This window comes from Musca vetustissima, unplaced genomic scaffold (genome assembly GCF_032173495.1).
Source record: "Musca vetustissima isolate MV318-11 ecotype Yass unplaced genomic scaffold, APGP_CSIRO_Mvet_v1 utg2661, whole genome shotgun sequence".
NCBI classification, from domain to species: domain Eukaryota; kingdom Metazoa; phylum Arthropoda; class Insecta; order Diptera; family Muscidae; genus Musca; species Musca vetustissima.
In genome coordinates, this window is record NW_026882008.1 from 3,519 (window position 1) to 29,846 (window position 26,328).

Here is a 26,328-nt window from a genome sequence, read left to right on the forward strand (position 1 = left end):
TTTTCGATATTAGACTTGAGCAAGATCTATTAATAAGGTCACCCAGCTAGCGAAAGTCAGCTGTTTTTTCTCAAGTCTAATGTCAAACAAATTAGACTTTGTTTACGTTTTCATAATGGAAGTCAATTCACAATGATGGAATTTGACAGCAAAATTGAGAAACAGCTGGTCTCCCTGATCGACCTTATTTATAGGCCTCTGACTTGAGAAAAAACAGCTGACTTTCGCTTGCTGGATGTCCTTATTAATAGATTTGCACAGGCGGTCCATTAAGAGTTATTATTGTGACATTCAAAGCCCTTTAAGTGATACATCCCTAGTAATGGCATGGTTTCTGAATTTTTTAGTTATAGGTTTGAAAAAAAAAAAAACATTTCCATGAGATTTTTTAAATAGCTTTCCCTTTACAAACACAAACAATTTTAACTTTGATTAAATATTTATTAATAATTATGCATATAATTATATAGGTTTTGAATAACATTTTATTATTATTAGATTAAGGTAACACAAAACATCTAGTTTTGGGTTAACACTAAGAATGTATTTCATATTTATTTTGGGGAGAGGTGATTATATTATTTTGTATTCTTTTGCTTTCAGAACAAATACTCCCGTGGGCTAAATAATTTTTTTTATTGCATCATTTCGGTTCAGCCATTTGCGACCATTTGAACAGCAAGAAGGAATGTTAACTTCTCTATTAAAATTTCAACTTAAAATAAAAGGATAAAAAGGATTAAATTGTTTTTTTTTTTAATAGAAAATAATACGTTTTGTATTTGAAATCATTTTATGAAGAGGACAAAAAGAAAAAAAAAAAAAAACAAAATACTTTTTTTTAAAGCTTGGATTTGTGCTTGAGGGAAAGTGTAAAGAGGGTTTTGCTTACAAACTTATTAACCAAAATCGTATTGGAGTTGATGTTATTATTCGCTATAAATTACTTCTTTTTTTTTGTTCTTAATAAATTTAAGGGGAACGTATGATAGCTTCATAGGCAGCAAATATCATTGGTGCCACTTCCACGGAACGTGATTTTAAGCTCAATGTTGCATCAGGATTACCGGGTTGTAATTTCAACTCAAGCAATACCCAAATATTGTTGGTAAGCTTCAATGACTGATAGAGCATATCTTGACCTTCAACGTTACGCTTGGCAATGGTGAAAACATTATTGGTGGTCATTTTCGAGGCAATGCCGTCGGTGGTGCCAATAACACCACTCAATGAATATTGAACTTCATTGGCGGCGGGTATTTCTTTCCAGGTGTTGAGGAACACACGCTTGTCCAGCTGGCCATCTTCGGCGAATAGGACATTACCATGAATCAGACAGGCAAAATAGAAAATGTCGATATTGTTTTTAACAGCCACCTGTAAATTGTTCAGGGGTTCCATGCGCTGTACTGGACCTTGGGTACCCAAATTAAGGGTTACTTCGGTCGATTGATTGGGAGGTAAGGGGGCAACTTGTAGTGGCTGAGCGGGTACCAAACCAAAACTGTTCTTGTTCAATTGTATGGCAAAACCGCTCATGGGTTGCATGGCTTTGTTGGTGAATTTCATGTCCATGAAAATTTCACCATTGCGTCGAGAGAATGAACCTTGGATTTCCAAACCTTTGCCCTTTTCCGCTGGTAACCAAACAATTTTGGGAATTTGTACACCCACATTTAAGGCGGCGCCACCAAGGCCAAATATGTCACCCAAAAGGCTGCTGGCACCGGCCGATGCGGTTTCAGCAGGGGGACCACCGAGCTGCAAGACAAAACAAAAAAATGAAATTGAAATAAATGGCTTTGGTTTCACATTTCCACTGAAAAAAACTTACCAAAATATCCAAACCACCACCCAATAAATCAACACCCATGCCTGTGGGTGCAGCTGCTGGCATAGATGGTGCATTTATGTCCATGGAGAGTAAATCACCAATAAGCGATTCTTGATTGGGTATAACCATGGCCTCTCCACCAGCTCCTGCTGCACCAGCATCACCACCTTCACCACTAGCTGCAGCCCTGTTGGGTAATGATTTACGTACACCAGCCCCACGACCTTCAACAAAGGCTGTGGGTGGTTTGTGGTAAACACTAGCCAAGGAGCTAATGTGACAGATGAGTTCATCCAACAATGTGGGTTCCAACAAATCAGTTTCTTCCGAAATCAATGGCTTATCGGCCAATACCACTTCCTTGGCGGCAGCGGGATCAGTTGACAATAGACGCCAGTAAATAAAGCCACGATCACGTAAATCAGGATTATCCGAATCTTGGGTGGCCAATGACAAAACATGTTGCACAAGCTCTTGGGTATCTGAAGGACGTTTCAAGAACAGCTTCACCACAGCGGTAAGTAATTGCAGCTGAACTTGAGCATTTTCATCTTGGAAACCTTCCAAGAAACTATCCAACAATTCGTCGGCATTGTCAATACGTTCGGCATATTCACCAATAATCCATACCATGGAAGCTCTGGCTTCGGGTTCATCCAAAGTGTCCAAATTTTCACACAAAGTGCTGATGATGCTTTCATATTTATTGGGATATTTACGGAAAATATCCTTGATGACTACAATGGCCTCTTGGACCACATAGTTGACTTTGGTTTGGATAAGTTCCAGCAGGGTGGAGACACAACGTTCGGCAGAGGCCTCAACCTGTGATAAGAAATAGGTTAATTATATTAAAAAATAAAAAGGTTAAGGAATTTTAAATCTCACCTTAATGGCACATCGTCCAATGGCCCGAACAGCCTTCCTTACAAAATCCACATCAACTTCGGTGGCATATTCCTTAAGTTCACTCAACACCTGAGCAATATTACTTTGATTGGCCAAGCGTATCATAATATCCAGCTTCTCCAATTTCACATAAATCGGATCGTTGTATTTCACAAAGAACACTTTCATTTCATGTTTCAAAATATCGGGACGTTTTTGTACAATTAAATTGATGTTACGCAAGGCTACGTATTGTACCTCTGGCTCGGATGAGAGCAGAGTAACCAATGGTGGTGCCAATTTCTTGGTCAAGGTGGCACAAAAATCTCCATCATTTGAAAGCATTTCCAAGAGTTTCATTAAAACTTTGACAGCACTCAAGACCACGGCAGCATTGGCATGGGCCAAACGTGGTGTAATACGTTCACATATGGATTGGGCTTCACGTTCATCCTTAGGGCTGTAGTTTGCCAAAGAATCCAAAATAAACACCTGACCCCATTCGGTACATTCATTGAGAGCGGTAAGCAATTTATTAATGGTGGCCGAATTCATTTCCACCAACGGCTGTCCCGATTGACTGGATTCGTTAATTTCACTCAAGGCCGCCACGGCATTTGCCACAACCATGGGATTCGAATCGGATAACAGATCTTTCAATTGATCCAAAAATCCTTGATCCTCCACCATTGAGGCAGAAATGTCATACAGCTTGGCAACACACACAGCGGCTGTTTTGCGTACATAGGGATCTTCATCTTTCAAGCATTTACGCAATGGTTCACATAGATATTCGGTAATTTTATCAACACGAATACAACCCATTGTACGTACAGCCAAAGCTCGAATCAATGGATTTGAATCTTCACAATCCTTAACGAAGGTGTTGACAGCCATAATGGCAGCATCCGGTTGAGATTTTGCATAATTCATAAGATACAAATAGACCAATTTTTTCAGTTCCAAATTATCGGTTTGCATGCAATTTACAACATCGGGGAAGAGGACAGAGACATCTTTGCCAACGGTCATACTGGCAATGACCTAGATTGGAATGTAAAAAACAATATTTAGAATTATATAAACTTCATAAATATGTTGGTTTACCTTCTTGACAGCTTCTTTTTTCTTTTCCTTTTTGTCATTATTCAATTCAGATTTTAATTCGAAAATTTCACCCTTTTTGGTGGTGGAAAAATATTTGGAGTCGGTCATCTTTATGCTGCTGATTTACTAAAGGGGAAAATGAAAAATTATTAGTAACCAAATATTAAAAAAGATAAGGTAATGGAAACCGGCCGTGGATCAATTGATTTCGAAATAATACCCGGTCTTCAATGTTGCAATGGGGACCGACATACATAAAAAATGTTCGCCCTATGAAGGCATAAAGCTCAATTTTGTAATGTGATTTTAAAAAGATTCCTCTCCATAACTTTCTAGGTCCAAAAATATCCTTGCCTATATCTGAATTTTACCTATTGAAATGTCCTCTGCAGTAAATTCAATATTTTCATAATATTGACTATTATTGGGCAGGAATGTACACGCAGAATATTCTAATTTTTGTAGCAGAAAAAAGATTTCATATACCCTCATAATACACACACATACACAGCAATACCCCGCAAGCCATTATATATTCACTCCAATCAATTTTTTCCAAGCCCAGCAAAATATTTTTTATTCCTTATCATCCAAATTCCAACGAAATCTCTTCGTCGGGGGGTTAATGAACGCCATTTGATATATATTCAACTAATTGTGTTAATTAAAAGGCGAAATACCAATGCATTTCCCATAGACTTCCATGGAAAAAGTAGTTTGCGGGGCGTATACATGTCTCATCTTGTTCGCTTTTGATGAAAGGTTCTTATCACAAAAATTTTCAACGGCAATTTTTGTCAATTAGTTCGTTTTTTTCCATTGCAATTTTTATATTTTCCAATTCCTTATCGTTTATATTATATTTTTCTTTAATTTTTATTAGAAATTACCTTAATATTAGTACGAATTTTATGAATTGAATTTGTTTAGATGACGAATAAAGATTTTTTTCACGTCAATTTAGTTGTAGGTATCACGAGATCGACTTTTGTTCTTCATTCAATAGAGTTCAGTGGTGCTATTCACTATGAAATGGTTACACGGTGTGCTATACGCTGTGAATTGATATCAAAATTCTGTGGCATTTCATGCTCAACCGTTATGCAGTTCATGTAATTCACTTTGCTTAGTTCAATTGATTTCGTTGGTTGGTTTTAAATGTAAAAAAAAAATTCAATAACTTAAAACACAAAAAAAAAAAAAAATGTAAAAAAAATTGATTTCAGGTTTGAATTGACATTGTCATAGAATATATTTCTAGTAACAGCATACTTACTCAATAAAACGGCATTTACATTAGAATTTTTTAACGGGTTAACCAACTCTATGAGGATTTATTTGACATGTATACAATGGAATTGACAATTAAAATTCACTGGTTAACGAAATCCAGGACAATGTAAACGTTCTATAACTTGTAAGGAGATAATCTGTCTTATCTTAATTTATTTGTAAAATCAAGATAAATATATCATACCAAATGACATAATTTCCAATTTATTTTAAATCATGTACTAAATTAAAGTAATAATAAAATGCAACACTGGTTTTGCACAAAAAACGGTAGTAAACTACCAAAATTTGCAACCATTTTTGAAGAGCCAGAAATAATGGATATAATAGGTGTGTCTGGTTACTTTTCCAGTAACATTTATTCAGTAAGTTCTAGTTCAGAGAGTAATCCTTTTTTATCTCTTTTGCGATAATACTGAAAAAAGCAAACAGACAACATTTAGTATGATTTAGCAAATAAACAGCTGATTCAAGAAAACATTTTATTTGCGCCAAAATAAACAAGAAACAAAGGACGAACACAATTATTTGTATTGCATTTAATATTAAAAATGAAATGAATAATAAAAGAAAAAATGATTTGGTATGTTCCCCGGGAACATTTAAGCTTTCTGCATCTATACATTGTCATCTATCTGGAACTTGCCTAAAAATATATAAGGAATTAGTTTCTAATTTAATGAAACTTTGCATTACTTACGATTTTTTTAATTTTCTGTAATTTTTATACAACTTAACCTGAAATTGAACTGTTCAAATTAAAAAAATGTTTTGAATAATTTTTGTGTTTGGTCATAAAACAGCTGATCCGAAGTTGACTGAATTTGCAAAATCTTACTGAATAAAATTCTTTCAGTTAACTCCAGTAAGTTTGTTGTTGTTCAACTGTCAAACTTGCTCTCTCACTTGACTCTCTTTTACTGGATTTTTGGGTAAACAGACAACATTTAGTAACATTTGGTAACAATTGTTACCAAATATCGAGTAAACAGACAGAGCTAATGTCAATAATTTGTAAATCCAAAAATTTTGTTTTCAATAAATAAGTTTCTTCCGAAATTAATGTTTTATTAGCCAACACTTCCTTGGTGGCGCCGGGATCAGTTGACAATAGAAGACACAGTAAATAAAACCACGATAACGTAAATTGGGATTGTTCGAATCTTAGGTGGCCAATGACAAATCATGTTGTACCAGCTCATGAGTATCGTTTCATGGTACAATAGTACAAGGTAGGACAACTTGAGGTGAATAACGAAAAAGCAACTATGTAGGTAGTGGCTTCTACTGTCAAATATAAAATATACATAACCAAAAAATTAATGAAATGCTATGATTCCTTCTTAAAATCGAATAGAGAATATCATGAAATGTTTGTTTCATCCATAACAAAGCAATTACTTCCTGAACGACGAACGAGCTAAAAAGTCATTTCAATTAAATTTTAATTTATTTCAATTAAACATGAATTGGGTTGACAATACTACAAAATATATATTTGGATTTGATAGACAAGCCATCTTGAGAAAAAATTGTAATCAGATAGTAGATAATAGTACGTTTACATTGAACCGGATTTCGTTAACCGAGTGGGTTTAAATTTTCAATTCCTTTGAAACCCTGTAAAAAGTTCTAATGTAAATGCCGTATAAGTCCTACCTTGTAAATATTATACCATGGGACGTTTCAAGAAAAATTATACCACAGCGGTAAGTAATTGTAATTGAACTTGGACATTTTCATCTTGAAAACCTTCCAAGAAATTGTACTCAATAATTTTTAGAAATTGTTGCTGGATGTTTTTGGTTTACGAAACAGCTGTCTTACTGAGTATTTGCATATTCTTATAAGAAAAAATAATCAGTAATGTATTTTCCATTAATATCAGCTGATATTTAATCAGCTGTTTGATTACCAGATTCTACAAAATATAAAAGTTACGAGCAATAAATATATTTTTGTAATTTAAAATTCAATAAAAAAGAGATCATAACAATTTGGTACCAAATCTTGTGATTAAACGCTTTGCGACTTTTTTCTGTGGCCTCGAGTAAAAACCTCAATTGGAGAATTTGCAAGGTTATCGTGAATGTAGAGCGGCCACATTGGGATTTGGAAATGCACCATTTCATAAAAAGGTTAGTGTGAAGAAGAGTGCTCGATTTTGCAATACTCAATCGGACATGGATCTAAAAAAGGATTCTAAAACCAAAAAAACCCTTTATTGGAAACCTACATAAATTATTCATAATATGACACCACTACAGAGTTGTATTTTTTGTTCAAACTAAAGGTACGTTTAGATTTACGAAATCCACTCGATCTCAAATGTCAATTCCGTTGCTTATACGTCAAATATAATACACTGGAATTGTCATTTGAGATCGAGTGGATTTAGTAGTCTAAACATAGCCTAATTATACTATTTTAAAGAAACTGAAATGAAAGGAACTCAATTCTTGCTGTATCAAAATGGTTTATGAACAATATGTATAATTTCTTCAGAATATTTATTCATGGTATAATGCTGTCTCTCATGTTTGCTGTCAAAATCCATTATTGTGAATTGACTTCCATAGGGAAAAAATTTAAATTTTGTTGGATGAATCGGTATCAACATTTTCTTTCCCCTTGAAATATTATAAGGAAAAATTTGACAGATGGTCGAGACAAAAACAAACTGTTTTGTTTTGATACATCACCTTATTATTGCATCATGTGCTGACATAACAAGCCTCAAGACAGAGGTGTATTTTCTATTTGTTGACAATAGCTACCATACCTTGTATTTACCACCTAAGATGTATTTACCCACTTTTCTCAAATAAAACACCACTGTTCGCATTTCTTTCATATTTTTAACAAACAAATGCTTTATTTCAATTAAATGTTTATAGTTTTTTATTTTTGGTTTTATTTTATTTTGTTTTATCTATTTTTCTTAATATCATGTTGAAGTAGTTCATTTTATTTTATAAAAACCAATAGGAAAAATACTTTTGTTTTTGTTGTTATTAATATATATGTGTGTGTATTTAAGTTTAATAAATTGATTCAATAAAAAATACATAAATAAATTTTTATATTTATCGAAAATACAATACTTAGTCAGAGTAGATATACATATTTAGTTGGTTGTGTATTTATTACTGAACTCACCTTATACGTTTGTGGCTGTAATTGGTAAAACATCAGGCTACGTTTATATCTGTCAGTTTTTGGAATCATAATTTTGAAAAAAACTCTAGTGAAAACTTTGTTTTAATGATTTTGATCTTGTTTACAAAGGTCACCTGGGAATCAATGAAAATTAGAAAACAGCTGTTTTTGCTCCGGTTAAATGTCAAAAATTTGCAGGTTATTTTCCAAGGTCTATTAATAAAGTCATCCAGGGAGACCCGCTGTATACCAGATGCCTCTCAAGTTTGCTGTCAAAATGCATTATTGTGAATTGACTTCCATTATGAAAACGTAAACAAAGTCCAAATTTTTGACATTAGACTTGGGAAAAACAGCTGACTTTCGCTAGCAGGGTGACCTTATTAATAGATCGTGTTATTTTCGTTTTTATATTGTAAAGTCTATTCACAATAATGACAGGAAATTTCAGAAGCATATGATTTGCAGCTGATCTTCCTGGACCTTGATATTGACAGTCATAAACGTATCTGAATATTTTTTTTCATTCTGATTGGAATCTTTTATAAATGGTACTCTGTTTTTGTTGTTGCTTTTTAATTTCATAGGACATTTGCTGTGTATCTGTGTTTTTAGTTTTGATTAAGGTACATTTTTATTTTCAAATAATCAAATAATTCCATTTGAAATTCCATAAAATAAATCAGTCTTTTGAAAACAATTAAAAATAACACGCTGAGTACTGTTTTTGCATTATTTTTATTACTTTCCGTTTGTTCTTTTTTTGCTTTGTAGAGTGTTTTGTCAAAAATAAAACTTTATAGTTTATTGCTGATATGAACGCACCTTGATTTACAACACAAATATATTTATATACATATGACAGAGGATTTTTATGACAATACTGCATTTATTTGACATATTAAAATAAACGTACATTTAGATTCCAATCAATTCCATAGCGTATACGTCAAATATAATCCACTGGATATGTGAACATGATTAAGGCATTCTAAGACAAAGGTCCTTGTAAACTAAGATCTATTAATAAGGTCACTTAGCTAGCGAAAGTCAGCTGTTTATTTGCAAGTCTAATGTCAAAAATTTGTTTACGTTTTCATAATGGATGTCAATTCACAATAATGGATTTTGACAGCAAACTTGAGAGGCAGCTAATATCATGCTGGTCTTCCAAGATGACCTTATTGATAAAACTTTTAATAAGGTCAGCTAGCGAAAGTCAGCTGTCAATTCTCAAGTATAATGTCAAAAATATGGGCTTTGTTTACGTTTTCATCATGGAAGTCAATTCACAATAATGGATTTTGACAGTAAACTTGAGAGAAGCTGGTTTCCCTGGACGACCCAATTAATAGATTTTGTCAAATGCCATACGTCAATAAATTTATTTGACATGTGTATGGAATTCATATTTGAGATTAGGTGAATTTTGCAAATCTAAACGTACTTTATTTATGCCAAATAATTGAGGACTTAAAACATGTAAATGTACTCTGCAAATTTAAGCCATGACCATGATGCAATAATAAAGTGATGTATCACAATAACAATCTTTCTTTTTGTCTCGATTATCTGTCAAAATTTTCCATGTAATATTTCAAATGGTTGGCAACACTGCACATCGAATTCAAGTAGAAATTACCCACTTTGACAGTTAATCAATTAGCGGAACATCAGTTGCGCTAATGGACTACTATTCATTGTGCCATGGCCATGACTTTTAACGTGCGTCACATTTTAAATAGTAACTAATATTGCTGTATGGCGACACGTCAAATTGACATGCTACTGTTCCAAAAAAACTTAAAACACCGAACGTGTTTTATGATTAATCATCATTTAATATAATATAAATATATTTATGTTGTTGGTGGTTCAGCAATCTTATATTTCATTAAGATATCATCCAAATATGCTCAAATATATAGGAATTTCATTATATGTCATTTTGACATTTTTTGCTAATGTCACATTGTATTTTTGTTTTTAAATTTTCATTAGTGATGTACGTATAACTATTTCTTTGTTTATTGGTGGAAGATTGTTACAGGGCTGATTTTTTGTTGTTATTTAAACTGTTGTCGTTTTGTTAAATTACACAATAAAACTTTAAATATTACTGTATTTATTTAGTTCTTACTTCTTTCGGTTTATTTTTAAAATTTGTATCTAAAATATTGCAGTATTCTTGTTTCTTGATTTGTTGTCTGTAGATATGTCTATTTGTAGTATTAGTATTTATTATTTGCATAGTAGTTGGTAGTTTAGCAAATTTTTTGGGTGGGTGTCTGATAAAAATTAACAATTGTTATCAGCTGATCGTTCTATTGAGATTGTGGGGAGGAGGGGGGTTTTCTTAAATTGTTTTATGAGCGTGTTTGTTTCTGTTTGGATTAAAAGAAACATTTAATGTGAGAAAAAAAATTGTGTATTTACAAAAGAAAAAATTTATTTATTACAAGGTGCATATCTAATTTTAATGTTTTAATAAGAAAATAATTAAAAAAAAAAACAAAAAGCTAACTATTCAAGTGTAAGGTGGTCTTTCAAAAAATATGCAGAGCATTGTTCTGTACAGTATAGAAATAAAAATAAATTGTTTCCAATACTGTTTTGTGTAAACGTTACACAAAATAAGATGTTTACACATGTTTGCATAAAAAATCAATAAATGAAAAGGTTTAGCTAACCTTCTCCATTTGAAATTAAATAAAGATGAAAAAATGTCAATTCCATAATGTGTACATCAAATAAAATCAACTGGATAAGAATTTGCTTGGCGTTTACATATGTGCACATTTCCATATACGATTTTAAACCGACTCGATTAACAAAAATCCAGATATACACCCTAATTGTTTACACATACCTTTAATCATGTCAATCAGCTGATATTTGCGTACATTTGCAATACAACACTGCATTTGCACCACAATAATATGCATAATTTCTCCTAAAAGATCTTCGCTTTAAAATACTGGATTAAGTAAACCAGTGGTTTTAAATTGTCAATTTTATTGCATATTTGTCAAATAAAGTAGTTTACCCTGCAAAAATTTATTATGTAAATGACGTTTAACAAAACATGGAGAGGAATTCCTATTATAATTATAAAAATGTGAATGTACACGTAAACAAATAACAGCTGACTGGCAAATTTATATAATTTTTATACTATTCTAAAAATACGTTTACATTGTACCAGATTTCGTTAACCCAGTTGGTTTCAATTGTCAATTCCATTGAATATATGTCAAATAAATCCTCATAGAGTAGGTTAACCCGGTAAAAAGTTCAAATGTAAATTGCGTTTAAACAGCTAGGATTTAGTATTTCAATTTAGAAATCCCGTCGAGTTAGATGAGGCATAGTCTATACGGGCATTATGGGAGCCCCACCCATTCTCGATTTTAATTTTTCACGATTTTCAATGGGCTGGTAAATCAATACCAATGCTTGTTAGGGTTTGTAACTTTGCACATATATAATTGAAGATTTTAAAGAGAAGAAAAATAATTTACAAAAAATGTTTGTTATTGTTTTGTTTTTTGTAATTAAAGAAAAGTCCTTATTTTTGATGGCGGGCATGATAACTCCTCACCGGAACATCGGAATCCGAAAATTCCAACGGTGTTAGAAAGAGTACATGTCTGGCTCTCGTATGAACTAGGATTATTGACTTCGCTCTAAAATTAACAAAATGGTGGACCTTTGAAAAAATATTTTAGGAAAATCGCCAATTTTTTTAAAAAAAACCAAGTTAAAAAATAAGGAAGATCTTCACCGATTGGCTTTATCCTAGTTCATACGAGAGCTGTACACTCCCAGAGAAATGTTGCAAAATTTGGAACCGATTGGGTTATTAGTTTTTGAGTTATCATGCCCGCCATTCGCAAAAAAATGTTTAGAGAAAAACGCGTTTAAAGTTTGAGAAGCCCTTCAGCCGCCACTTGATGCTGACACAATAAATCGGATATATCTTCGAGAGTTCTTGAGATTTTCACTTGAAATTTTGTAGAGACATTCTTTAATCAGTATAGATTCGAATTATATCAACAAAAATTTTGACCCCGAGAATGGGGGGGGGGGGGGGTCCCCTTATATGTGGTTTGTTTGAATTTCAATACAGTACTCTGTTTGATAGTTACATTCATTCAAGAATATATGTAACAAATCACTTTCTCTCAAGCCACCTTAACTTGATAACTAAAACAATTAAAATCGCCACCATGACCTATTAATAAGGTCACCCAAAAAGCGAAAAACAGATATTATTAAATGTCAGAAATCTCGACGTTGTTTACGTTCTCAAAAATTGAAATTATTCACAATAATGGATTTTTGACAGCAGACTTGAGAAATAGCTCATATGCAGCTGATCTTTCTGTATAACCTTATTAATAGACCTTGATCGCCACCATAAAAAATGGTTGTATCAAGGCCTATTAATAACGTCACCCAGGGAGACCAGTTGGATATCAGCTGCTACTCAAGCTTGCTTTAAAAATTCATTATTGTGAATTGACGTTCATTATCAAAACATAAACAAAGTCAAAATTTTTAATATTAGACTTAGAAAAAAACAGCTGACAGCTTTTGCTTGCTGGCTGACCTTATTAATAGATATCGGATTGTATGATAAATAATATTGTGTTTTTTTATATAATCACTAGGTGAGTTTTGTTTCTTCTTGTTCTTAATTATTTACTTTTTTGAGTCAAATGTCAACATTTCATTTTGTGGTTTGGGGTTTTATTGGTTGTTTTGTTTTTTTTTTTGTTTTCTTTGGTATAAGTTGCAAATAGTTTCTCTTTTTTCTGTTGATTTCAAATATTTGTTTTTATTTAAAATTGTTTAGCATAAAATATTGTTTTTGTATAAGTATATATAAGTATGTATACATATTAATATTTTTTGGTTGTTTAATGTAAAACAGTATTTAATTTATTAAATGTATAATAGTAATAATAAATAACAACAAATGATTAATGTTTTTTTCTTTTTTAAGATTTTGTATTTAATATTTAGTTTTTTTTTTATTATTTATTAATACATGTAAAATATACAAATTTAAATACAATGGAATTTTTTCTTGGTTGATGTTTATATTTTAGATGTTCAATATAAGATCGTGTTTAGACTACTATGTCCACTCGAATTCAAACGTCAATTCCCTAACGTATACGTCACGTAAAATCGAGTACACACAGAGTTGATTTTTGTTCTTCATCTTAGTATATTCTGTTTGCTCGAATGTAAACATGACCTAAGAGTATTCACCATAATCTGTAAGTGCGTGTATATTTACGGAATCCACTCGAACTCAAATGTCAATTCCATATCGTATACGTCGAATATAATCCACTGGATTTGTGAACAGGATTAACGTGACGTATACGCTATGGAATTGGCGTTTGAAATCGAGTGGATGTAGTAGTCTAAACGCTCTCTATGATACAGTTGTTTATCACTGTAAGTGTAAACGAATATTGAATAATGAAATTGGATTGGTTCTGGTTTTTTAGTTGCAGATATCTTAGGGAGAGGTGGCACATAGCAAGACTTCAGGCGTGGCTTGCTGAGTTGGCATTGTTAAATGTAAATAAATGTGTTAGAGCCATATTTAAGTTTAATCGCAAATTTAACTCCTTTAAAAATGGCATTTAATACAATGCAACATAAAGAGGCATGCCTGAAATTACTGAAAGTGTCTCCTCCCTTTATAATGTACAAAAGTATATGACAAACTATAGGATATGATTTTTATTTTCTGTATTTCGCAATTGTTTATATGGCCCTGACATTCCAATCCAGTTGTTCTATTTTGTTTGAAAAAGCAAAATATATTTTGTTTTTTGTCTGAGTGATTTATTTTTTGATTAATTAAAATATTACGAAGAAAAAATGTACAATTAGCAAAGATTAGAAATGTATGGTTTTTAAATATAATATACAATTATTTATAAGCTAATTTTTTATTTAAATCATATAAATACTTTTATTTTAATAAAAACGAGGAGTTACTTTTTATACAGTTTTAGATTTAACAAATAAATAAATGAGTTTTTGGTTTAGTAATAATACTTGATATTATTTATTATTAAAGGAGAAGATGAAGAGAACAAATATATTTATATAATAAAAATGTTTTCTTTTATTTTAATTTCAAAATACAATTACATATTTCAAAATGTAAAAGTAATTTGTTTTTGTAACATTTTGTAAAACAATAAATGGATTTTTTAATTTATATTACACAGATTTATTTCTAATATCATTACAAAAGAAAATTGTATGGGTTAACATTGTATTATTAGCGTATAATTCTATAGCATGATGAAATAATAAGGTGTTGGTGGTGATGCTTTTTTACTCGCTTTCCGGGAGGCGACCAAAATACTTAAAAAAATAATAGGGTGATGTATCAAATCAAAAACCTTTTTTTGTCTCAATCGTCTGTCAAATGTTTCCTTATAATATTTCACATGGTTGGCAACATTGCACATAGAATTCATGTAGAAATTACCCACTCTGACAGTTAATCGAGACATAAGCTGCTCTAAATGGACCACCTATTTATTGTGCCATGATTCTATAGGTAGTCTTCTTCAAGGCCTGTCCATTCATGATGATCAGCTGAATGGCACACAAAATAGGTACTCCATTTGGCGCAACTGACTATCCAATAAGCTGTCAAAGTGCTTAGACTCTAATTTACTTCGACGTGCAACGTTGCCAATCTTGAGAATAAAAATCAGATGCGCTTGTTTTGATAGATCACCTTAATATTACATCATGATCAGCTGCATATAAGCTGTTCTCAAGTAAGTTGTCACAATATGAAAACGTAAACAACGTTAACATTTTTGATATTAAACATGAAAAAATCAGCTGATTTTTTGATTTCTGGGATATCTTATTAATAAACCTTGGTCTTGTTTTATTCTCGATTTTTAGAAAGGAGGGTGTAAAAAAACGAAATATTTCGGTAAACCCGGAAACATTTTCGATTATTAATAATTTGATCGTGCGTTTGAATAAAGTTGTTCTAAAATATACAATAAAACAAGGAATTTCTTTTAGAATTTTAAAAGACACAGAAATTATGAAATGTGATTGTATACGTAAATAAATATCAGCTGACTGTCTATTTTAATACTAGCCTAAAGAGCTACGGTTTTGTTTCTCGATTTAAAAGGCAATGGCAATCCCAATGTGCCTTAATTTAACTAATGGTCTACAAATTACATGTGAACGTGTTTACCAGGGTGCGAAGAATGTTTAAAATACACTCTTTCTCACGAATGCTCACGGGCGAGAGTTCGCATTTGCATTCTCTCGCGAATTTTCGTTGCCGTTTTCAGCATTCTCGAGAATTCGGGAGTGTTTGTTTTCATTCGTGAGTAAAAAACGAAAAGAAGGTATTTTGAATCATTCGAGAGCGAATTTTTGCGCACACACTGCTTAAAAACAATTTTTGAAAACAAGTGTGAGTGTGTATGTGTATATATAAACAAATAACAGCTGGCAGTCATTTGAAATGATATCAAAGCCGGTGTAAATAACCTTAATTTATTTTCAGGACTTCGTAAAGCCACTTCATATAAAGTGACAGTTACCTGATGATTTTTGATATTAATTTGTTTTACATTATTGCATTACAGTACCTGTGTCTAAAAGCGCATTTACACCAGAATAATAAGTTCGCTAAAGGTACGTTTAGATTTACGAAATCCACTCGATCTCAAATGTAAATTCCATTGCTTATATGTTAAATATAATCCACGGGATTATATTTGACGTGACTTATTCACAATGGAATTGACATTTTAGATCGAGTGGATTTAGTAGTCTAAACGTAGCCTAAATTTAAGGAAAAATCTTTTTTTCTTAAATTTAATGTCAAAAATTTGGACGTTGTTTACGTTTTAAAGATGGATGACAATTTACAATAATGCATTTTGACAGCAAACTTGAGAAGCATCTGAAACATTTGCAGGTGATATCCCTGGGTGACCTTATTAATAGGCCTTGATAAGAATAATTATATTACGTTTACATTATACCGGATTTAGTTAGCCCAGAGGGTTTCAATTGTCAATTCCATTATATATGTCAAATAAATCCTTATAGAGGAGGTTAACCTTGTAAAAAGTTATAATGTAAATGCCGTTTTATTCGAAAATGTTTGGGGAATTGATCCTTTCCAAATTAGAAAATATTAATTGAAAAATATCAGCTGACAAATCAACTGCATAACATGCTAATACTAAAGGTGCGTTTAGAATTACGAAGTCCACTCGATCTCAAATGTCAATTTCATAGCGTGTACGTCAAATATAATTCACTGGATTTGTGAACATGATTAATACGGCATTTACATTAGAACTTTTTACCGGGTTAACCTACTTTATGAGGATTTATTTGGCATATATTCAAAGGAATTGAAAATTCAAACCCACTGGGTTAACCAAATCCGGTTAAATGTAAACGACCTTTAAGGGATTAAGTAAAAATGCTTTAAGTCTGTTTACATAAAGGTTGTTCAATAAAACGTCTTATTTTATACGTAATTTGCATTGTTTTCATTAAAAATGGAGAGAAATTGTTATCAAAATTATGAAAATCTTGATTAAAAAATTTGATTCAGAAATTATGAAACCAGTAGAATGTGAAACAATTAACAGCGTAAACAAATAATAGCTGATACATCAACTTTATATGATGTTGACACTAGTCCAAATCGATTTACAAATCGAATCGATTTAGTAGTTATAGTCTAAATCTATTCGACCACATTAAAAATACTAAAGAAAAATGAAAATATTAAAATCTTTGTAATATAAAACGAAAAAAAACCTTTGTCACTTTTTGTTTGTTTATCAATTAATATCGATTAAGTAAATTGTATAATTATATTATTTAACTATGTATGTATATATAATAATATTAATAATAATTTGTTTATGTTTTTAGTCAAGTATACATTTAAAAATGACTTTTTTGTTGTATATTTTTTCATTTTCTTTTTGGAGGATTATTTATAGGTTTATGTATATGTATGTATATTTATATTTATATTTATAATAAGTGTATAATATGTAAAATTGTTCAAATTTGAATTTTATGAAAAAACAAGAAACGAAAAAATTTTAGGTCATATTGATTAGATTTTTTTGTAGACATTTAGGAAACAATGTTAAAGTAATTTCGAGTGTTTTAAATGTGAAGTTTTGTTTGTTTGTTTTGGCTCAGCCAAATTTGATGATATTTCAAAAATGTTTGTATATATATATATATATATGACCTAATGTATATCTTTTATTTTATTTTTAACTTTTTTGGGTTATTAATAAACTAATGTGTTTTATGTATATACATTTATAAATACATAGTATATGTATAAGTTTATATATGTGTTGGGATTTTTGTTTTTAAATAAACTAAATAATTCAAATATTTACATTAAAAAATTAAATTTATAAAATATCAGTAACACAATTATGTCTTTTATATATTTTTAAAAGGAATTTGTTTTTTTTCTTTACTTTTAAATAATTCTAAGCATTGCTCTCACATTGTTAGGTTATTTTTTGGTTTGTTCCTTTTTTGTCGTCTTTAATTTATATTTGCTTTGTATTGTGTGTTTCAGGATTTAGGGGGGGGAGTGGCAAATGGAATTTATTTTGTTCCTTTTTCATGTATTGTTGTTTTTAATTTTTTTAATAATACTTAAAACAAAGGTGTTTTTATTCTGGATTTTAATCATCCCACGTTGGAAACTCTGTTTCATCCACAAACATACTGAATGTTCCCGAATTACCAGCGGTTTGTCCAATTCCCGGATTTCGTGCACTTGTTGTATTATGTGTATTGGTTGCTGTTGGATTTGGTTTAGAGTTCTTTTGCGTTTTTGTGGAATAGTTTGTTGATTGTTCTGAAAGAGAAAAAAATAACAAAAAATTATTTTAAATGTTTTATGAATAATTATTCTAAACCAATTGTATATTATATATAGTACCAGGGACGTACGCAGGGGGGCGGCCCTGGGGGCCCGGCCCGAAATGAATTTTTTCCACAGTAAATTTATGTTTGCAACATCGAATTTTTTCATTTTGTACTGATTCTACCAAACCTACACCCCGACAGTGATCCAAAATATAAGTTTCAGGATTCCAATTCTATCGGTCCAACCACAATTCAAATTATACCAAATTTTGTAAACAGCAGTGCCAATTCCAAAACATCCTATATACCCCAATCCTACGCCCTCACACTGATACTAAATTCAAGTTTTAGGATTCCAACACTATCGGTTCACCCCCAATTAAAATTGTACCAAATTTAGTACACCGTAGTACGAATTTCCAAAACTTCCTACATACCCCAATTCTACACCTCCACAGTGATCCTTAATCAAAATTTTAGGATTCCTACTGTATCGATTCACCCACTATTTCCAAAACCTACCTACCCCAAATTTCATTGTTCATCCTGACTCCATATTTCATTGTTCCCGCTCTATAGGATAACCGAAATCCAAACTGTACCGATTATAGTACTTTTCGTACACATAAGTAACAAATTTCCAAAACTACCTTCATATCCCAATCCTACACTCCGACGGTAATTTTAATTTCAAATTTTAGGATTCCAGCTCGATTTGTATCTCCAAATTAAATTTGTACCAAATATAGTACCATGTAGTACATTTCGTACACATGAATACACGCTTTCAAAACCATCTCCTTAAATGGACCCTATTATTATTTTTTAAGCTATCACAAGGGGTGGATTTTTAAAAATTATATTTTGAAGCTATAAGATGGCGTGGATATTTTTAAAAATAGGTTTGAAGCTATCACAAGATGTGGATTTTTTTTTAAATTATGTTTTGAAGCTAGCACAAGCCGTGGCGTTTTTAATAAAATATTTTTAAAGCCACAAAGAAGGTGTAAATGCAGCTTATGGTACTTTCTGCAATGAAATGTATTTTTTTTCGTACAAAACTAGTGTTGCATTTTATTAGAATTGTGATTTAGATCATGCTTTAAAAAATTATTGTAATCTAATACTAAATAATCAAATCTAATACTCTTAATTTATTTCCAAATTAATATATTGTGAATGCAATTCACAATAATACACAATGTAACATCTGATCTTACATATTACAGGGAAGATCAGCTGCTTTTCAAGTTTCCAGTCACTTTAAGCGGTATATACACTAACACTTTCGAATAACATAATTCTTCTAGGTCCTGGGACGTTTTTTTATAAATCTGTTCCTGTTCTTTCAAAAATGGCATGTCTAGAAGCCAAAAAAAAACAGACTAGAGAAACCTGACACTAATGCATAAAATAAATAACAAAAAACTGTTACTTCTGTTTCATGTCCTTTATTTGTATGTCAATATTAGATTTTTTTATTTATTTTTAGCTAAAACAAATAATGAAATATCGGTGTATTTGTGTCTCGTTTGTTGAAGGCCAAACATTGACGTTTTTATTTCGATCTAGTTATCCCTGGCAATTACTAGAATTAAGGTGCTTTTACACGATATATTATTTACAAAATTTGCAGTTTCTTACAAACAGCTGATTTCCTTATGTTTCACATACGAAACTAGAGCACGTCCTATTCGGACAAAAATGCATATGTAATTGCATATCCCTTTGACACATTTAAATTTCCGCATGTTTCAAACGGTGAGTTCGAATTTCATAAGTAAATAAAGTGACATCAAAAATCTAAATAACATGTTGTGTAAAAATCAAAGTATTCGATTTATAGTGACATAACAGTCGAATACTTTGATTAGTTTGGTCCGATCAGCTGATTGATATGGTCTTATGGCCTTTGCTTGCAGAAAATATGAGAAAAGAACGCAATTTCTATATAGTAGAATTATAGTAAATCGAGTAATTTATGTGGCAGTATGAAAGTTATATTAATAGTACGTTTAAATTATACTGGATTTCGGTAGCCCGGTGGTTTTCAATTGCCAATTCTGTTGTACACATATCAAAAAAATCTTATAGAGTATGTTAACCCGGTAAAAAGTTCTAATGTAAAACGGCATTTACATTAAATCCTTTTTACGGGTTAACCTACTCTATCAGGATTTATTTGAAATGTATACAATGGAATTGACAATTGAAACCCACTGGGTTAAGGAAATACGGTACAATGTAAACGTACCATAAATGCTTTTATGTGTTGCTTGGTTTGATAGGTATCTATAGACACATTTATATATATATATATATATATTGTGATACTTACTTGTTGTATTTTTTGTATTTGTTGTTGTATTATCTTTACTGGCCCATACAGGTTCATGGTTTTGGTTCATAAAGGAAGGTTGATCCCATACGGCTTTCTCTTCAACATTGGTATTTTTACTCTGTAATATTAAAACAAATACAAAATTATTTAGGATCAAAACATTATACCAAGTTTACATTAAATTTGCTTTAATAAAACATGAGATTTGAATTGTCGCATTTGAGTTATTGTCAAACACATTATATATTTTTTACACAACACATTTGATGTAAACACGACCTAATGCTACATTAAAACTGAATGTTTAAAAATTAATGACAAAAACGTGCTTAGAGTGCGTTTAGATTTACGATGTCAATTCCCTGGCGTATCCACTGGATTTGTGAACATGATTAAGGTGACGTTTACGCTATGGAATTAATGTTTGAAATCGTGTGAATTTAGTAGTCTAAACGCCCTCTTAGACTATGAAATCCACTTGATCTCAAATTTCAATTCCAATGCTTATTAATGAATTCGCCCATGAAGATCATCTGTAAATCAGCTGTTTCTTAATTTGCTGTCATAATGCATTAGGCTGCGTTTAGACTACTAAATCCACTCGATCTTAAATAATATACATGACATATAATATATATTTGACGCATACGCTATGGAATTGACATTTGAGATCGAGTAGATTTCGTAAATCTAAACGTACCTTCATTGTGATTGGATTTCCATTAAGAAAAAAACAGCTGTTTTCCCTCCTGGCTATCTTTATTAATAGGCCAAGATCTATTAATAAGGACACCCAGCTAGCGAAACTTAGCTATTTTTTCTCAAGTCTTATGTCAAAAATTTGAAATTTGTTTACGTTTTCATAATGGAAGTCAATTCACAATAATGGGGTTTTGACAGCAAACTTGAGAGACATTTGTTATCCAGCTGGTCTCGCCGGATAACCTTATTAATAGATCTTGGCTATTGTCAATTTCATGGCACAATATTAGATTATAAGTCAATGTGCGCAGTTGCTACTTGAATTTGACGTGCAACATTGCATTGCCAACCATGAGAAATATTACTAGATGGTCTGATAAAAAACAGTTGTTTTTGTTTTGATAAGGTGTTATTATTATTATTGCATTATTGTCAATTCTATGTTGTAAATGTCAAGTAAATTCAAAGTCAAGGTTTTATTTGGTATATAAGCTATGACACTTTCATTTGAGATCGAGTGGATTTCGTAAATCTAAATGGCTATTTTCATAAAATAGCTTCTGTAGTATTAGGGCGTATTTACACACAATGTATTTTGCGATATATCATTATTGTACTTGTCAAATAAAGTTTGCTGTCAAAAAAGTCCACATGTTTGTCATTAAATTTAAGAGGGGAAACAGCTGTTTCTTAAGCGACCTTTTTATTAGGCCGTGACCAATTCCAAATGCCAAGTAAATTCTATTCACAAAACCGGGTACAGATTCTATGTGAAATTTTTTATAAGCTATAAAACACCTAGTGCTATAGAGGCCGTATTTACACAAAAAGTATTATACGATAAATCATGATTTTACTTGTCATTTCAAGGTTGCTGTCAAATGCCGTAATGTGATAGCGAAAAAAACCTTCAAATTTTGACATTAAATTTAAGAGGGGAAAACAGCTGTTTCTTGGGTGACCTTTTTATTAGGCCATGACCAATTCCATATTGTATATGTCAAGTAAATTCTATTCACAAAACCGGGTATAGATTTTATTTGACATATAAGCTATGGTACTGCCATTTTAGATGGAGTGGATTTCGTAATCTAAACGTAATTTAAATGTAGCACTAGGGCGTATTTACACAGAATGTATTTTAAGATGGATCATCATTTAACGTGTCATTTCAGATTTGCTGTCAAAAAGCAATATTGTGAAAGGGTAAAAACGCCCAAATGTTTCACATTCAACCTAAGAGGGGTAAACAGCAGTTTCTTGGGTTAATTTTTATAATAGGTGATAGTCAATTCCATATCGTATATGTCAAGTAAATTCTAATCAGAAAATCCAGGCCAGATTATTTTTTGACATATAGGTTATAGTATTGCCATTTTGAGTTTGAATAGATAATAGCTTATGTAGCACTAGGGCGTATTTACACCGAATGTGTTTTATGTTAAAATACCCTCATTTAAATTGTCATACTTACATAATCTTTATCCACCCGCAATTCCATTTCATCGCTTGGCTGTTCCAAACTACTGTGTGTAATGCCATAATAGAAATATACCACCAAGCCCAGGGTCATCCAAATGGTAAATCTAACTAAGGTTAAGATGCTTAACTTAAATATTAAATAGATATTGACGGCAACGGCAATTGCCGGAATAAATGGAAGTCCAGGTGTGAGGAACGCAAGTGCATATCTAAAAAGAGAGACAGAGAGAATTGCAAAAACACACACAGAGAGAAGAGATAGAAAGGAAGAAAAAGAATAGCAGTTGAAGAAAAAAACAACAAGACCAGTTTGTGATTAGTGACATTTGCTGGATGATTCCCAAAAAACAGTTATTGGGAATTAAAAAAATTTTGCATTGACAGGATAATCCGTTTAGTTTACCTATTCTGTGGTTGTCTCGAGATAATTAATAATATCACAAATATGCCGATAATTAAAATGAAATAAATGAATGCTGCGAAGCCACCGGACCAGCCAATGGCCGCAAACAGATCCAAGAAGAATATGAGACCGAACATGAGGCCAACAAGCTTGGTCACATACATGCCTGCATGTTGTTGGAGAGGGTGCGCACACACAAATTTCGAATTTTGAAAACACAAAAACAAAATTTAGTTTTACTTTAGAGAATTTCTTCACTTTTTGGTAATAAGACAAAAAATACAAGTTAAGGTACGGTGACCAACTTACCACTTTCCGTTGTGGCTTGCCCGGGATTTATCCATGGGAAGAAACCCGGACACAGGTACGAATATTCATGGATTTTGCGTGAGACAAAATTCAGGCCCATTGTATCAAAAGCATTGGCTTGACCCGTCGGACCTGTGGGTGCTCCATGTACGGCGCCATAGAATTTATTCTCCGAACGATCGGATACCAAAAATTGATCATCACGACCCATAAAACCATCGGGACTTTCATCAATGAAAGAATCATCCGAGTCAGACATGCCACGTGTTACACGTTTAATGGTTAGCTTATTGGATTCCATAACTTCGGCGGTAGTGGCTCGAGGATCACCGGTAGCTCCCGTGGTAATGGGTGTTCGCAGTTGGGCCGGCAGCAGTTCAATCAGAGATGTACTATGTGGCTGATAGCGTAATATTAAAACACAGGTGGATACCAAAGTGTAGGCCAGCAACGTGCCAATGGACATCATTTCGACAAGGATTTCCAGGCGTACAGATAGGGCCACCAGGGCTGCTGCAATACCGCTGCCAATTGTGGCCAGACCAGGTACATTGGTGCGCTGCCACAATTGGGAAAGTTGTCTGGGGGAAAGTGAGAGGGAAATTATTATTTTTTGTAGTGAGGGAAAAAGCTCGCTGACCCACCTAAATATCAAACCATCCTGAGCCATGGCATAAATCACCCTTGGCATGGGAAACATGGAACCAAACATGGCCACCGATAAACCGGCCGTGGCACCAATTGCCACAATTGCCCTACACTTGGGTGCATTAACATATGTCCACATTTGTACCAAAGCGGCGCCGGTATTTATATGGTCATAGGGTACCACCAGCGTCAGAACCAAACTCACTGTCACATAGGCCAACAGGACAATAACCAATGAACCCAATATTGCTTTTGGTATACTTTTCTGGGGATTATGGGCCTCCTCGCCCGTTGTGGCGATTATATCGAAACCAATAAATGCATAAAAACATGTGGCAGCACCGGAAAATACCTGGAAAGGGAAAGAGGAGGAATTTAAATCTATTTTTATAATTTTATGGAAAAAATCAAAACCTACCCCACTCCACCCGTATGGCAAAAATCCCTGATGCTCCGTCCATGTACTGGAATCCACATAGAAAAGGCCAGCGGTCATAACAAATACCCAGGTGGCCAAATTAATGGCATTTAAGGTATGATTGAATATCACTGATTTACTGGCGCCCAACGCTAATACCACTGTCATCATTAGCGTTATGCCAAAGGCTATAAAATCCGGGGGTTTACCTTTAAAAAAATTAAAAAACAAAGTTTATTTAGGAATATTCTACTTCGCTAACCAGGCTCTGAGATTTTCAGGCCAAGAAATCGGGAATTTTTTGAAAGTGAGATTAAAGAAAAGTTATCGATTTATATTTAGAATATTAGTATCTCAATCCAAAACTCATTCTCCTTACTTTTTTCTGGATTAAAAATTATTTTCCTTTGTGCGTTTATTTTAATTTCAAAATACTCACCAAATATGGTACCCACTGTATCACTAATTGTGCTTGATATAGCACCACCAGTAAGTGAATCAAAACTGGAGCTTAACGCACATGCACAGGCACTTGTTCCTTTAAAAGAAAAACAAAAATAGTTTACATTAGAAAAGTTTTCAAGTTTTATTTTACCTCTTTAATAATTAATTGACATAAAAAGTAGGGAAAATCTTTTGGGTCTCGAAGTAATGTAAGTGCTTAGGCGTTACCACTTACCTATTAAATATTCCAATATCATATTCCAACCAATAACAAATGCAACAAATTCACCAACAGCAACATATGAATACATATACGCCGATCCGGATGTATGCGGTACTCGTACACCAAATTCAGCATAACAGGCGCCTTGAAACGAAAAAATAGAGTGGGGAAAAAAGAAAAATATTTAGGTTTCAATATGTAAATGGAGTAATTTGTGGGAATATAAAAGATGTTTAAATTGGCTTTAGAACTTCTAAAATAATCTAAAACTTCCTCAACTTATAAATAAAATTCTAATATTGACATCATTGGTAATAGAGAAATCTGTCTTAAAACGTTCGATCATGATGCAATAATAAGGTGATGTATCAAAACAAAAACATATGTTTTTTATTCCACCATCTGTCAATTAGTTTCTAGTAATATTTCTTATGGTCGAGTAAACAGCACATTAAAAAGGTAGTCCATTTAGAGCAGCTGATGTTTTGATTAACTGTCAAAGTGCGTATTTTCTACTTGAATTCGAATATGCAATGTTGCCAACCATATGAAATATCATAAGGAAAAAATTGACAGATGGTCGAGACAAACACAAAGGTTTTTGATACATCACCTTATTATTGCATCATAAACTACTTATTTATTGTGTCATGCGTCCGACAATCTAATGGTGCTTTTACACAATACGTATTTTAAAATTAGCAGCGTACTAAAGATTTTTAGTTTTTAAGTTCCAACCTGCATTTATTATTACTCTTAAATCAACATAATTTTTGTTATTGAACATCTATAAAATAAATAACAATTTATAATCTTTGCCTTTTCATCATTTCTTTGACTTGCAATTCAAAATTTTCCTTTAAACAGCTAATTTCCCTATGTTTCACATACGAAAATAGAGCACATCCTATTCGGAAAAAATACATATGTAATTACATATCGTTTTGGCATATTCCGCAAGTTTCACAAGGCGACTTTGAGTTGCATATGGAAATAAAGTAACAACACATATGTAAAATACATATAGTGTAAAAGCACCTTAATGTGTCTACAATAGGGATAAGTAAATCGACTTTCGGCCAATTGGATTTTTATATTGAAAAGTCTACATATTATCCCAACAAATCCT

At 32.2% G+C, this 26,328-nt stretch overlaps 2 protein-coding genes across 3 annotated transcripts in view; both read right to left on the reverse strand.

The window, feature by feature from the left end:
- Positions 1-963: 963 nt before the first annotated feature.
- The window catches only part of LOC133328130 (AP-1 complex subunit beta-1-like), a 363,610-nt gene continuing 338,245 nt past the window's right edge, over positions 964-26,328 (reverse strand). The window contains exons 1-5 of one of the 2 annotated variants that reach the window (XM_061536686.1): positions 4,720-4,779; positions 3,830-3,955; positions 2,723-3,766; positions 1,835-2,659; positions 964-1,761 (exon numbers count right to left, since the gene is read on the reverse strand). In XM_061536686.1, the coding sequence (XP_061392670.1) occupies positions 973-1,761; positions 1,835-2,659; positions 2,723-3,766; positions 3,830-3,937 (2,766 nt within the window). In that variant the 5' untranslated portion in view covers positions 3,938-3,955; positions 4,720-4,779 and the 3' untranslated portion in view covers positions 964-972. Of the gene's footprint in view, positions 1,762-1,834; positions 2,660-2,722; positions 3,767-3,829; positions 3,956-4,719; positions 4,780-26,328 lie in introns of those variants that run through there. The other variant, XM_061536685.1, reaches the window with a different exon arrangement.
- Positions 18,043-26,328, reverse strand: part of LOC133328117 (cationic amino acid transporter 2-like) — an 89,660-nt gene continuing 81,374 nt past the window's right edge. Inside the window, exons 4-13 of the mRNA XM_061536672.1 lie at positions 25,212-25,343; positions 24,972-25,070; positions 24,533-24,741; positions 24,111-24,466; positions 23,467-24,047; positions 23,158-23,323; positions 22,747-22,963; positions 20,575-20,688; positions 20,335-20,347; positions 18,043-18,218 (exon numbers count right to left, since the gene is read on the reverse strand). Of these exons, the coding sequence (XP_061392656.1) occupies positions 18,043-18,218; positions 20,335-20,347; positions 20,575-20,688; positions 22,747-22,963; positions 23,158-23,323; positions 23,467-24,047; positions 24,111-24,466; positions 24,533-24,741; positions 24,972-25,070; positions 25,212-25,343 (2,063 nt within the window). The remainder of the gene's footprint in view (positions 18,219-20,334; positions 20,348-20,574; positions 20,689-22,746; positions 22,964-23,157; positions 23,324-23,466; positions 24,048-24,110; positions 24,467-24,532; positions 24,742-24,971; positions 25,071-25,211; positions 25,344-26,328) is intronic.